Below are 14,335 nucleotides of genomic sequence, written 5' to 3'. Positions count from 1 at the left end.
CATCCATTTAAATTTTAGCATTAGCTTTGGGTTTATTTTTCTATTTGAAGGGATAGTTCACCCAAAACTGAAAATTCTCTCATCATTTACTCACCCTCATGCCATCCCGGATGTATATGGCTTACTTTCTTCTGCAAAAAACATTCAAATATTTTTAGAAGAATATCTCAGCTCTGTAGGTCCATACAATGCAAGTGAATGGTGGCCAGAAGTTTGGAGGTCCAAAACGCATTTAAAGATAACACAAAAGTAATCCATAAGACTCAAGTGGTTAAATCGATGTCTTCAGAAGCGATGTAATAGGTGTGGGTGAGAAACAGATCAATATTTAAGTCCTTTATTACCATAAATCTCCACTTTCACTTTCTTCTTTTGTTTCTGGTGATACATATTCTTTGTGCATATCGCCACCTATTGAGCAGGGAGGAGAATTTATTGTTAAAAAGGACTTAAAGTTCTCACCCCCACCTATCATATCGCTTCTGAAGATATTGATTTAACCACTGGAGTCTTATGGATTACTTTTATGCTGACTTATGTGTTTTTTTTTTTTAGCTTTAAAATGTTGGCACCCATTCACTTGCATTGTGTGAATGTACAGAACTGAGATATTCTTCTAAAAATCTTCTTTTTTGTTCTGCAGAAGAAAGAAAGTCATTTTTCACTGTTGTTGAGTGACATGCTTATGACAGTAACCCTGAAAATGAAAAGACAAAAAGCTCATGCTTACCTGAAAAGCAGAACAGCTAGGCAAAGGAACAGTGTTTTCCCTCAGGTCATCCACCTCATGAACAGTTAAAACTGCCCCCAAATACTTTCCTTTTGTCAATACCACCATATGCAATATTCAATCCATCTGTTCCTAGTTATATCCATATTTCATTTATATTCTGTAGCATGTCCTGCCTCTTCTTCAATACATTACATCACCTGCACATAACTGTATATCTGTAGGACCCACTTTATTAGAAGGCCTTAACTAATACTTAAGCATTTGATACAGTGTACTCATTATGTACATACATGTTGTTGCATGTTTACATTTAAAGTACTTGCATTTAATTACATTTGTAGTTACACTGTTAACTTTACCCCAAACCTTACCCCAAAACCTACTGTAACTCTAACCCCTAATCCTAACCCTAACCCTACCCTTACTTCTAAACCTACCCGTACCTCTACCTCAGTAGCAGAAAATGTGGGAATTTTGCAGAACAACATGTAGTTACACAGTAAATACATAGTCTTGTATGTATTTAATGTTAGTACATAGTTTAGGCCACCTAATGTAAGGTGTGACCTTTTATTTTTATGTCACTATATGTATATATGTTTAAATGTATATGTATGTATGTATGTATGTATGTATGGTTGCATTCTCTTGCGCTGAAAGCTTTTGTCACCATGACAAATTCTTTGTGTGTGTAAGAATACTTGGCAATAAAGCTCATTTTGATTCTGAAAATCAACCCAAAGATAATGCTAAAATGAAAATGGATGCAAACTTTTGCTAAAATGAAATAAAGGGATATTTATGATTTTAGTTAGTTATTTAATGATTAAATTATTTTATCATTTTTAACGATTTCATTATGTATTTAGTTATTTATTTAAATTATTATTTAATCATTTAATTCTGAGTAATTTTGCCCTCCATAAGTCTTATCTAAATATGGTGCTTAAAATAAATTCATTTGAAAGATAAAACAAATAAAAAATTGAAAATATGTAAAATATTAAAATATGTATTTAGTACAATTTAAATGATTTCATAATTCAAATAAAAAGTAATATATCATTTATTTTAATTAGTAACTTCGCTGTTTCACAGAGTAATGTAACCAAGTAATGTGATGGCTATGCAAGGAAAATCAATTATTTCCAACTTTGTTTTCATAATGTGGTACCACTTTCTAGTTTACCGCAAAACCAGCTGTTGAAGTCCTTAGTGTTCATATCTAGTTCAACATAACTCCAAAAGATATGTGAATATAGCACACATCTTGTAGACATATATCTTCAATGAGTAACTTTACAAACTTTGTAACCCCAGTAACGTTAAAGAGTATTAATATGTAATCAAACAGGAGCCTTCAAAGTTAATAATTTTCGTAAAAATACGCGTTTCCACACGGCGTCTATTCTACAATATACGGTGCTGGCGACAGTGTGGTATTATGTTACGGGGGCGTTCTTCGAATATCGGAGTTTTAAATTCTGCTCTAACCCCAATATAGGTTATTGGAGAAGGACAATGCTCAGGCAGAGTGTCTACATTTGTGTTGCAATAATACTTTGCATTGCACACGGCTCTATTTCATCAGAAAATCAGACTGTCAGTTATAATGGTACTAAAGCTGAATATAATGACTTGAAGTCAATATTAAATCTGGCTCAAAATGTTAGTGAAAGTTTGGATAAAGCAAACCCCAGCAAAGCGTCTGTTGAAAACAACACTGAAGCGCAGAGGAACAGCAGCGGAGTGAACCCGCACAGTAAAGATGAAGAACATATGAACAAAGAGACCCATGGAGCAAAACCAGGCGAGTTAAAGATCTGTCTGTGTGGAACTGAGTTAAGGGAACAAAATTCAGGCAATGGTTTTCTTTCATAAAAGTCTTTTTAGCATGTTTAAGAATCTGCTTTTTGAGTTACATGGAAAAGAATGGTTATTGACTTTGGAAAATGCTTATAATGTGTTAGAGAGAGTGGGGATTTCCCCCATTTTATTCTAAACTCTTTTTGTGTGGTCATCTGTCTGAAATAATGCTGTATATGCTGAAATAGTGCTGGGAATACAAAGCATTAAAAAAAACATGCTGATTCATCATGCAGCTTAGATTTATGCAACAATGGTGAATCAAATTGACATTTGAGAGAGAGAGAGAGAGAGAGAGAGAGAGAGAGAGAGAGAGAGAGAAAGAGAGAGATTGTTCCACATTGTGTCTTATTATTAAAGGGATAGTTCACCCAAAAATGAAAATTCTCTCATCATTTACTCACCCTCATGCCATTACAGATATGTATGACTTTCTTTCTTCTGCTGAACACAAATTAAGGTTTTTAGAAGAATAGCTCAGCTCTGTAGATCCAGACAACACAAGTGAATGGTGGCCAGAAATTTGAAGGTCCAAAAATCACATAAAGGCAACATAAAAGTAATCCATAAGACTCCAGTGGTTAAATCCATATCTTCAAAAGCCATATGATAAGTGTTGGTGAGAAACGGATGAATTTTTAAGTCCTTTTTTTTACTCCACTTTCACATTCTTCTTTTGTTTTTGGCAATTCGCATTCTTTGTGCATATCACCACCTACTGGCTAGAGAGGAGAATTTATGTGGGTGAACTATCCCTTTAATTCTAATTGAGGTTTCTTTATTCTTTTCCAAGGTACACTGATAAGATGCTTTTGGTAACATTAAAATTAACTGGTTTTATTCAAGGTAAAACTAACATCACTGAATCGACCTGAATAAATTCGGTTACACCGACAAAATTTATTTTAAGGGTTAGATCAGGTAGAAATAACTCCTTAAGGTAACAGTTGCTGGTAACCACTTTTGGCCAAAAGTGATGTCCGGAGGGGATATTTGCACAATATTTGCTTTTAATGACCGTACAGGTTCAATTAAACCATAAAAATATGAGGAGTATTTAATATTGGGAAGAAGAAAACAGTAAAGTTGATAAAGGTATTTAATTGACAAAATGATTTGGTAAAAAAAGGCAAACTACAGCAAATCATGGAATATGGGTTTTATCCTAATATGCAAAAAATGCATAGAAAAACAAAGCTCACAGGAAATAAAGCATACATTGACTACAATGTAATCAGTTATTAATATTTTGTTAGTCCTCCCTTGTTTTTGATTACAGCAGCCATTCTCCTGGGCATTTACTCAATAAGCTTTGCGCATTTGTCGTACGTTATTTTTTGCCAAGCCCCCTTAAATTCTTCACAAAGCTGAGCTTCTTTGGAAGACCTTCATGACTTATCACGATTCAGGTTTAGAATTTCCCAAACGTTTTCAATGGGATTAAGGTCAGGGGACTGAGGAGGCCACTTGAGGACTTTAAAACGCTGGGCAGCAAGGAATGCCTTCATTGCACATGCGGTGTGCTTGGGATCGTTATCCTGTTGGAAAATACATGTTCAATCTCCAAACAGATCCTCCATACTCGGCAACATTGTGTTCTGAAAGATGTCCGAGTATTGGTCCGTTTTCGAAGTGCCAACAACTTTGTAGATCCTTCCAACACCTGCCGCAGACATGCATCCCCATAACATTATGTTTCCCCCACCGTGCTTAACGGTGCCACGCATGCATTTGGTATCAAAACGCTCGCCTCGTCTCCTACGAACATACTTGACACCATCCGATGTCAGCATGTTGAATTTTGACTCGTCAGACCACAGAACACGGCTCCAGTCTTCCACACTCCAATCCTTATGTTCTTTGGCAAAGGCAAAACGTTTTTTGCGGTTGACAGAACTAATTAATGGTTTCTTTACTGCTACACAACCTCCCGATACAGCCTCTTGTAGCCATCGCCTTGCAGTGCGAGATGAAATTGGAGGTTCCTCACCATTGCACGTCTCTTCCAGAACTTTGGAAGCTGTTTTGAAGCGGTCACACATTGAGGTGATTTTCATTCTCCTGTCAAAACGCTCGCTAGTCTTCCTTGGCCGGCCACATCGCTTTACATTCTGCACGGTACCGGCCTCACGGTGCTTTGCAGTAATTCTGTGGACAGTGCGACCATTCAAATCCAGCACATGGGCAATATCTGAAGCTGATTGACCAGATTTAGCCATTTTGACAATAGCCTCTTTGGTTGCAGAGGACAGCTCCTTCCTCTTTGCCATTTTCACCAAAACCCACAAATTAACATCTAATTATATACCCAGCACCTTAACTGACACATCTGTAGCAATTATAGGGTGGGAATAATGAGTGCAAACTTTGTATGACAGATTGGCCAAAAGTGATGTCTGCGCAATTTTGCATGTTTTATTGCTTCATGACAAATAAAATAATTGTAACGTGGAGCGCGTACATTAGTTTTACACTCCAAGCACAACTACAACATGCATACAAAATCTTTAATACATTTTTAATATGTTTGAATAAAGGCCAAAGATGTCAATTTTCCTAGGTCGGACATTACTATATGTAGAGAGCACATTGGCAAATACCTTTCTTCCAAACAGGTTCTGCTGTAACTCTTTATTGTATAAGTATCTCTTTATTGACATCTTCCTTAAATGTATTTGTCCCTGCCTCAATACCCCTTTATCAGATTGCCCACCATTGGGTTTGGAGTCTCTGAAAGTCTCGGATGATCAGCTAGAGTCTTCTTCGTATTTGAGCGCTGGGTTAGGTCCTCACCGAGGACGCCTTAATATACAGGTCAGCCCACTTATCATTGAGAAGAACCTATAACTGTCTGTTATAGGTGGTGACTGGCTGCAAGCACAATTGTAAATTATTGTGATTTAATTATCTTAAGTGTTTGTGTTCAGAGTTGGGTGAAGGGTTTTACTATATGCGTGTCTGTGTGTGTTTAGTCTGGTTTAGAGGATGATGACGAGTATGATGGAGCGTGGTGTGCTGGACTAGAGGATCAGGATCAGTGGTTGCAGTTGGATGCTCTCAGACCAACACTTTTTACTGGGGTCATCCTCCAGGGCAGAAACTCCATCTGGAGGTTAGTCTTACACTCTGATCAACACTTTTACCATCATCTTCATCATAATCATCATTCATATTACAAAAAATCCTATTAGAGTGCATGCAAGGCAGCAGCACTGAAAATTATGTGACTGTAGTGATATTTTTGCATATACGTATAAATACTTTATATATTGTTTTTGTGTGTGTGTGTGTGTGTGTAGCTTGAACTGGGTCCGTACATATAAGGTACAGTTCAGTAATGACTCTTTGGTCTGGCAGCCCTGCATGGAGGGATCAGATGAGGCGGTACGTTTATGACTTTTATAATTACTGTTAACCTACTTTTGTCAACTTGGCATCATGGAGCTTTGCCTCAAAAGAGATCCCTTTTAAACATTCTTTTAGGAATTGGTCAGAGTAGAGAGGGCATAGTTTGAAAAGCCTAGTTTGTAAAGGATCTCCCCACTTGTGTATTACATTTTGTTCTATCTATGTACTCTACTGTATCTATTGTCTCTGCTGATCTCAGAATCTCTGTCCAGGTGTTTGTTGGGAATGAAGATTTGGAAACGCCAGTTTTGGCTCTGTTCCCTGAGCCCTCGGTTGCGCAGTACATCCGCATAAACCCACAGACCTGGTTTAGCAATGGCACCATTTGCCTCCGAGCTGAAGTGCTGGGTTGCCCAGTGCCAGGTTCAACATTACTGTATATTTGAAATATTTGGGTCAAGATCACAGGTTTGGCCAAGGCATATGGAAACTTTTGAATAAGAATCATACAGGGTCTTTGTGAGTAAATGTATGCTATTTTCTGGTAAATGTTAAAATTTTTACAAGGCTTTAAAATTGTCACCACTAAAAGCAGTTTACACCAGACCTCCACTGTAGGTCTTGGTTTAACAGAAAATAGATTACAGCAATGTAAAGATATAGTTTTAATGTCAGTTTCTATATTGTAATTTTGAACCAATGAATAGCCACAAAGTAAAATGTGGATTTTTGACTAAATATATCTATATGTGTAGATCCGGAGAACCCTCATTTTTCTGATTCTGAGAGCGGCTCATTAGATGACCTGGACTTCAGACATCACAATTACAATGAGATGAGAAAAGTAAGATCTGTTTTAGATCTCAGCCCTTGGTCTTCATGACAGTCCCATTTACAAAAAAACAACAAAAAAAGATTTAATGAAATCATTAAATTATGTTTCACTCTCTCTCTAGTTAATGAAGTCTGTGAATGACGAGTGTCCGGATATCACACGGATCTACACTATTGGGAGGAGTTACACTGGATTGAAGCTTTATGTTATGGAAATATCTGATAACCCAGGAAAACATGAGCTCGGTAAGCTTTCACTTTGTTAAGACCCTGGTGCTTAGTAGATAGAGGTTATTTCAGGTCCATGTGGCTGATGTCCCTGTTCCTAAGGCCAAGTCTAATAGACCACACACATATACTCTGATGTTCAAGACAATTACCAATGTTGTTTTAACAGATAATTCATTTCTCATGTCCTTCCAATATCTCTCCCTTAACACAAATAATAGAATGTGCTTTTTTTCTTTTCAGACTTGATTTCAGTCATTCATCATACCTTTATGTAACATGTTGTTGCCACACATCTGCTTTTCATCATTTATTTGGCTAGAATAAACATTCCATCTTTAATCAGATATTATTTGGGATGCACCAAAAGCACAGTGTCCTTTTCACTCTGTAAGGGTAGAAAATGTTAAATTAGTCCCTGTTTAAAAAACAATCATGCACATTTTATTATCTTTTATGGTGTCCAATGTATAGGTGAGCCAGAATTCCGCTATGTTGCTGGGATGCATGGCAATGAAGTTTTGGGCCGGGAGCTCTTGCTAAATCTTATGCAGTACATCTGCCGTGAATATAAGCAAGGAAATCAACGTGTGATACAGCTGGTAAAGGACACGCGCATCCATCTGTTGCCATCTATGAACCCAGATGGATATGAGGCAGCCTATGAGAAGGTAAGGGTCAAGGGAGGAAAATAATCTAATAAGAACATGACTAATGCTCTGATGAGGAACTTTAATGTGGGATGAAAGGTTTCATGTGCTAAAAGCAACTTTATTCATTACATATTATCTTAAACATAATAACAAATTTAAATTGTTGAAAATGATAATAATTATTAGTAATAATAGATTTATTATCATAGTAATATTAGCATAATAATAGATTATATTATTGCCATAGTAATAATATAGTAATTATAGCATAATAGATTTATTACCACAGTAATAATAAACATAATATTATTCTTAATTAAATAGATAACAGAGGTGTGCTCACTGTCTTGTACTCTACTATTTGCATGTGTGCATCTGTCTGTGTCATCAGGGCTCAGAACTCTCTGGCTGGGCTCTTGGACGCTACAGCTTTGAGGGCATTGACATGAATCACAACTTTCCTGACCTCAACAACATCATGTGGGATGCTCAGGAGTTGGCTACAGACAAGAGGAGAGTGAGCAACCACTACATTCCCATGCCTGAGTACTACACCTCAACTGAGGCATTAGTACGTAAATCACACTCTGTAGCAAGTACTATTTGATACCGTCTGGTAAATGGAATGTTTTATTATAAAACACTGGTGTAGTTGAAAAGATTGTCATAGATTGGCTGATTATTTTTAATATTGTTCTTCATACTATTATTTTTAAAAGACCTAGGATTGTAAAATAGTCAGTATTATTCTTTATTTAAATAGGGAAAATGAACCAATCCTGTCTGTTAAGAAAACAGTAGACGTTTTTTTTTTTGGTGTACCCACATACTGTTTATTTTATTTGAAGACACATTCATTACACATTTTAATAGACTCCATAGTCTTCTTAGTGAATAATCAATTTTCAATAGTCTTTGAATGTTCTGTTCAAAGATGAAGACACTCAACAAACATGGGAATCAGGGTCAAGCAGACTCTGTAAAGAATGTGAGCACTTCCTCTTAGTCCCTCTCAGCTGAAGCTTCCTGTGCTGAGGCCTCCAACAGAAAAACAAAACACACTGCAGTGAAAGAACACACTGATTGCAAAACGATACATTTACACATCATACATAAAGATGGTAGAAAACCTCCTCTGCAAACTAAAATCTGGAGAAATGTTTTAAAAAGAACACAAAAGATCAGCTTTTCTGTGAATTTTTAGTTAATAACTTGCGGAGTTTCACTTTTGTGCTTGGGGGAGGGGCAGGGGGATACAGAAACCACATTTAAAGAAACATATAGGCCTATAATATATTATGTAAAGGCGCATTCTGTACAGAGGTGGCGTGAACATATTTAAACAGGAATCACAATTATGGGGAAACAATAAATTACTTGAATTTTGATTCTTGAAGTCTAATGCACAGTCAACAGACAATTGCAATGGCGGTCATAAAAACTGCAACATTTTAGGTACTACGGGCTAAGGTGGACAAGATCTGGCATATTTTAGTATGGCTTTTATACAGCATTGCATCTTTACACAGAATTTGGAGGCAGCAGACAGCCACTTTAACTTGGCCAATCTATACATAGAAATATAATATGAAAAACTTTCAGTTTTTTTCTGTGCACTTTTAGAATATATATTTCAACTGCTTTTATTTTCAGCAAACTTAACATGTGTAAATATTTGTATGAACATAAAAAGATTCAACAAATAAGACAAACTGAACAAGTATGTGACTAACAAAAATGGAATAATGTGTCCCTAAACAAAGGGGGGGGGGTCAAAATCAAAAGTAACAGTCAGTATCTGGTGTGGCCACCAGCTGTATTAAGTACTGCAGTGCATCTCCTCCTCATGGACTGCACCAGATTTGCCAGTTCTTGCTGTGAGATGTTGCCCCACTCTTCCACCAAGGCACTTGCAAGTTCCCGGACATTTCTGGTGGGGAATGGCCCTAGCCCTCACCCTCCGATCCAACAGGTCCCAGACGTGCTCAATGGGATTGAGATCCGGGCTCTTCGCTGGCCATGGCAGAACACTGACATTCCTGTCTTGCAGGAAATCACGCTCAGAACGAGCAGTATGGCTGGTGGCATTATCATGCTGGAGGGTCATGTAAGGATGAGTCTGCAGGAAGGGTACGACATGAGGGAGGAGGATGTCTTCTGTGTAACGCATAGCATTGAGATTGCCTGCAATGACAACAAGCTCAGTCCGATGATGCCGTGACACACCGCCACAGACCATGACGGACCCTCCACCTCCAAATCGATCCCGTACAGGCCTTGTGTAACGTTCATTCTTTCGACGATAAACGTGAGTCTGACCATCACCCCTGGTGAGACGAAACCGTGACTCGTCAGTGAAGAGCACTTTTTGCCAGTCCTGTCTGGTCCAGCGACAGGTGGGTTTGTGCCCATAGGCAATGTTGTTGCCGGTGATGTCTGGTAAGGACATGCCTTACAACACGCCTGCAAGCCCTCAGTCCAGCCTCTCTCAGCCTATTGCGGACAGTCTGGGCACTGATGGAGGGATTGTGCGTTCCTGGTGTATCTCGGGCAGTTGTTGTTGCCATCCTGTACCTGTCCCGCAGGTGTGATATTCGGATGTACCGATCCTGTGCAGGTGTTTTACACGTGGTCTGCCACTGCGAGGATGATCAGCTGTCCTTCTTGTCTCCCTGTAGCGCTGTCTTAGGCGTCTCACAGTACGGACATTGCAATTTATTGCCCTGGCCACATCTGCAGTCCTCATGCCTCCATGCAGCATGCCTAATGCATGTTCATGCAGATGAGCAGGGACCCTGGGCATCTTTCTTTAGTCAGTAGGAAGGTCTCTTTAGTGTCTTAAGTTTTTATAACTGTGACCTTAATTGCCTGCCATCTGTAAGCTGTTTGTGTCTTAACGTCTGTTCAACAGGTGCATGTTCATTAAATGTTTATGGTTCATTTAACAAGCATGGGAAACATTGTTTAAACCCTTTACAATAAAGATCTGTAAAGTTATTTGGATTTTTACAAAATTATCTTTAAAATACAGTGTCCTGAAAAGGGGACGTTTCTTTATTTGCTGAGTTTATATTCATATTGGACTATATATTTGTGTGTGTGTGCACGTGTCTTGTCAAGATTGCCCCAGAGACACGTGCTGTAATCAACTGGATGCAAGACATACCGTTTGTTCTGAGTGCTAATCTGCATGGGGGAGAGCTGGTGGTCACTTACCCTTTCGACTGCACACGTGATTGGATCCCTCGCCAGGACACGCCCACTCCAGACAATGATTTCTTTCGTTGGTTGGCTACCATATACGCATCCACCAATCTGGTGATGGCAAACCCAGATAGGAGAATCTGTCACTCAGAAGACTTCCAGCAACATAACAACATCATCAATGGAGCTGATTGGCACACTGTTCCAGGAAGTAAGTAAACAACAAACATTCACACACAAAGAGAGCAAATGGATAAGCACTTTGCCTATAATTTGCATGTATGAGTAAAAGGAAAACTTCACCCAAACGAAAATTCTGTCATCATTTACTCATGTACATTTACACCCTCATGTTGTTCCAAATCCGTATTACTTTCTTACAAAAGGAGAAGTTTAGCATGTTCATGCTGCTCTTTTACATACAATGAAAGCGAATGGGGACAGGAGCTAAAAAATGACTAAAAAAGAAACCCACCATATTTTGTTTCTTATGTTTTCTTTTTTGCGTCATCTTCATAGGTATGAATGACTTCAGTTACCTCTACACTAACTGTTTTGAAGTAACTGTAGAATTGTCCTGTGATAAGTTCCCACATGCCAGTGAGCTTCCCATCGAGTGGGAGAATAACAAAGAGGCTCTCCTTCTGTACATGGAGCAGGTAGTTCACTTTCCCAAAGTCCAGCATGGAACATTATAATGCTGGACTACATTTAAAATTTCCTATGCTTTTTGCAGGTGCACAGAGGGATAAAGGGTGTGATCAGGGATAAGGACACTAAAGCTGGGATTGCAAATGCTGTCATTAAGGTGGAAGGCATGGACCATGACATAAGATCTGGTATGCTTGTAAAAGTCACTTTGTTAAATCAGATTGCAATAAAGGGGGTCATACTGTATCATGAGGAATCACATTTTTTGAAACTAAGCTGCAATAAGGACTCATTCTGAAATTTTGTAACTTTGTGTTGTCACATAGATCAAAATATTACTTTATAAATGGACCTCAGGGGGAAAAAAATAAATGTATGATATCACCCCTTTAAGACAACTAACTTTTTCAGGAATTGCTTCTTTTTTTTTTTCTTTTTTTTTTTCTTGAACTGATTCTCTTGTCTTGTCCTGGCATTGCAATATAATATTATGGACACATTAATGTTTTCCTTTTGTTCATATGTATCTAGCTGTAGATGGGGATTACTGGCGCTTGCTGAACCCAGGTGAGTATAAAATAACAGTATGGGCTGAAGGCTACTTCCCCCGTATTCGCCACTGCTCTGTAGGGTTAGAGCCCCACCCAACCATCTGTGACTTCACCCTCACTAAGACGCCACAGGATCGTCTCAAAGAAATCCTGGCAAAAGGTGGAAAAATTCCCCGGGATAATCAAGTAAGGATTCGTGCCCTGCGAATGCGCAAACTCCGTGCCAGCACCAAGATTCTTAACCGTCGTCGAGAGCAACAGCAGCGCCTTAAATTGAAATGGAAGTGAGCAACTAATTTTCAAAACAATGAGCCAGTCTGTCACGGATTGCAAGACATTGAGATTCTGGACTGTAAAACAACTCACCGCACAGTTTTCTCTACACTCGGAAAAATCACACCTCCAAAGTCAATGTCACACTTTGGTAATTAGGTAAGAGAACAACTGCGCCACTAAACAGAATTGCAAAAATAAAGATTGTTTTGAAACAGCTCCCACTGTTGTTAATCAAACAGATCGACAGATAGTCCCACCCCCAACTCACGCCATAGAGCGCAACAGTCTGGTTCCTGAGGTAAAAATCCCATTCATTTATTTCATAGACTAATTGATTTTCAATGACAACTTATAAACCTTTAAAGAAAGACCTACAGTGAGCTACGAGGTTGTTCACCACTGGTATATGCTTCCATTGAAGCCGTACCTCTACTTTATTTCAACTTCATTGTTTAAAAATCGTGTTTGATAGCGGAATTCATGGAAATCAACTACATTACCCTAAGTCCAGCAGAGAAAGATCGACCAATCAGAGAACCGCGGCCAACATAGCCCGCCAAACGTTTCCTATAGTTTTATCTATAAAAATATAGATTTAATCTATAGTTTTATATATTCCCATAATTTTTTATTTAATTACATAATTCGCAATGCTTCATGGGATTGTAGTTTGTGTCCTCGTGAAAAACATTAAGTAAACAGTCTTGTACCTTTGTCTTTTTGTCTGATTTTCAAATACTTTTTTGCCTCAAAACAAAGTTTGTAATATTGTGATTCACCTCGGAGTTGGTTGGTTTGGTTTATGGCTTACAACTCTTTTATGGAGGATTTTATGAAAAGCAGAGAAAAAAATGAATCGGAAAAATATTTCCGGAACCCAGACGGCTGAAAAAGTGGGCGGGCACTGTTGCATACTATTGGTTGAGCCAACTTTGTTGTGTCAGGCTGAACGGGCTGCTCAAAACATCTCTGTATATTAAGATGAGATAGAAGAAAAAAATTACACACTTCAGCTTTAAAGCTATTAGTTTTCACTTTTAAATTTGATCTACCCTGAGCATATGTCATATCCCTGGTCTGCTGTTAAACACTTGAATGTTTATTTTTTACCACTAATATGGGAGTTAGACTCTGAGATTGTAGCTGGTTTTCTACACTCAGAACATGATGACATGGAAATGATAATTAAGCTAATAAAAGATTATACAGAACACACCTCTCAGATCGTGGAATTCAGTTCTTTCTCAATTCTTTCATCGTATTCCTTTTCAGTTTTAGTCTCTTTGGTTGGTCCTATAGCTGATGTGTTAAATATACAGTGCATGGGGGAAGACTGATCCAGCCTCTGGGATGATTTGTGGAAAAAATTACAATTAGGCTAACATTCATTCATACATGTCCATTTATTATATCAGTATGATATATTCAGTGTAAGCTATTCTAATTTTAGATAAAGACAGATAAACACTTTCATCTGTGGGGTTGCATGTTAAAGCAGTAGGGCGTTTCTTTGAATTGCATGCAGAAATTGTACAATTCATGAAGAAGAAAGGGAAGGGGCGGAGTTGGATATCTGGATTCATAATCTTGCATTTATTGTTGATATAATAGAGCACTTAAACATTAAGATTAAATAAAGTGATTTCCATGACTTTTCCAGGAAAAGTTTATTTTGACTCCATGACTTTTCCTAAATCAGGGGGTATTATGTGAGTTCAATCCTTCTGTATCCTTTTTCATACCTCCCTATTATCAATATTTTATGTTAAACCCTCTTGTGTATGAATTTAGTACATTTCATGTGCTTCCTTTGTTCTTGACTTTATTATTTTCAGAAGAGTGTGTGTTGATCATGCACACCAAGGTTTAATAAATAAAAATTTTGGCCCGCAAAAGGTGATGTTCCCCCATTCCAGCCTCAAACAAACATACGTTTTACACCCCTGATCTACATGAGCCAAATGCCACTGTATATTCAGTGCACTCTAGCT

The 14,335-nt window shown here is 38.0% G+C and overlaps 1 protein-coding gene across 1 annotated transcript; it reads left to right on the top strand.

Annotated features, from left to right (window-relative positions):
* The first annotated feature begins 2,232 nt into the window (after positions 1-2,232).
* LOC127412461 (probable carboxypeptidase X1) lies at positions 2,233-13,559 on the top strand. The gene is made up of 13 exons (XM_051648836.1): positions 2,233-2,543; positions 5,304-5,413; positions 5,572-5,711; positions 5,899-5,983; positions 6,220-6,370; positions 6,703-6,791; positions 6,904-7,027; positions 7,484-7,680; positions 8,054-8,233; positions 10,783-11,077; positions 11,386-11,525; positions 11,603-11,705; positions 12,049-13,559. The coding sequence occupies exons 1-13, from the start codon at positions 2,255-2,257 to the stop codon at positions 12,354-12,356; spliced, it is 2,211 nt and encodes a 736-aa protein (XP_051504796.1). The 5' UTR covers positions 2,233-2,254; the 3' UTR covers positions 12,357-13,559.
* The last annotated feature ends 776 nt before the right edge of the window (positions 13,560-14,335 follow it).

This window comes from Myxocyprinus asiaticus, chromosome 21 (genome assembly GCF_019703515.2).
Source record: "Myxocyprinus asiaticus isolate MX2 ecotype Aquarium Trade chromosome 21, UBuf_Myxa_2, whole genome shotgun sequence".
In the NCBI taxonomy this organism is placed as follows: Eukaryota; Metazoa; Chordata; class Actinopteri; order Cypriniformes; family Catostomidae; genus Myxocyprinus; species Myxocyprinus asiaticus.
Note: the sequence above shows the minus strand (reverse complement) of the source record. Positions and strands in the feature narration are given on the sequence as shown.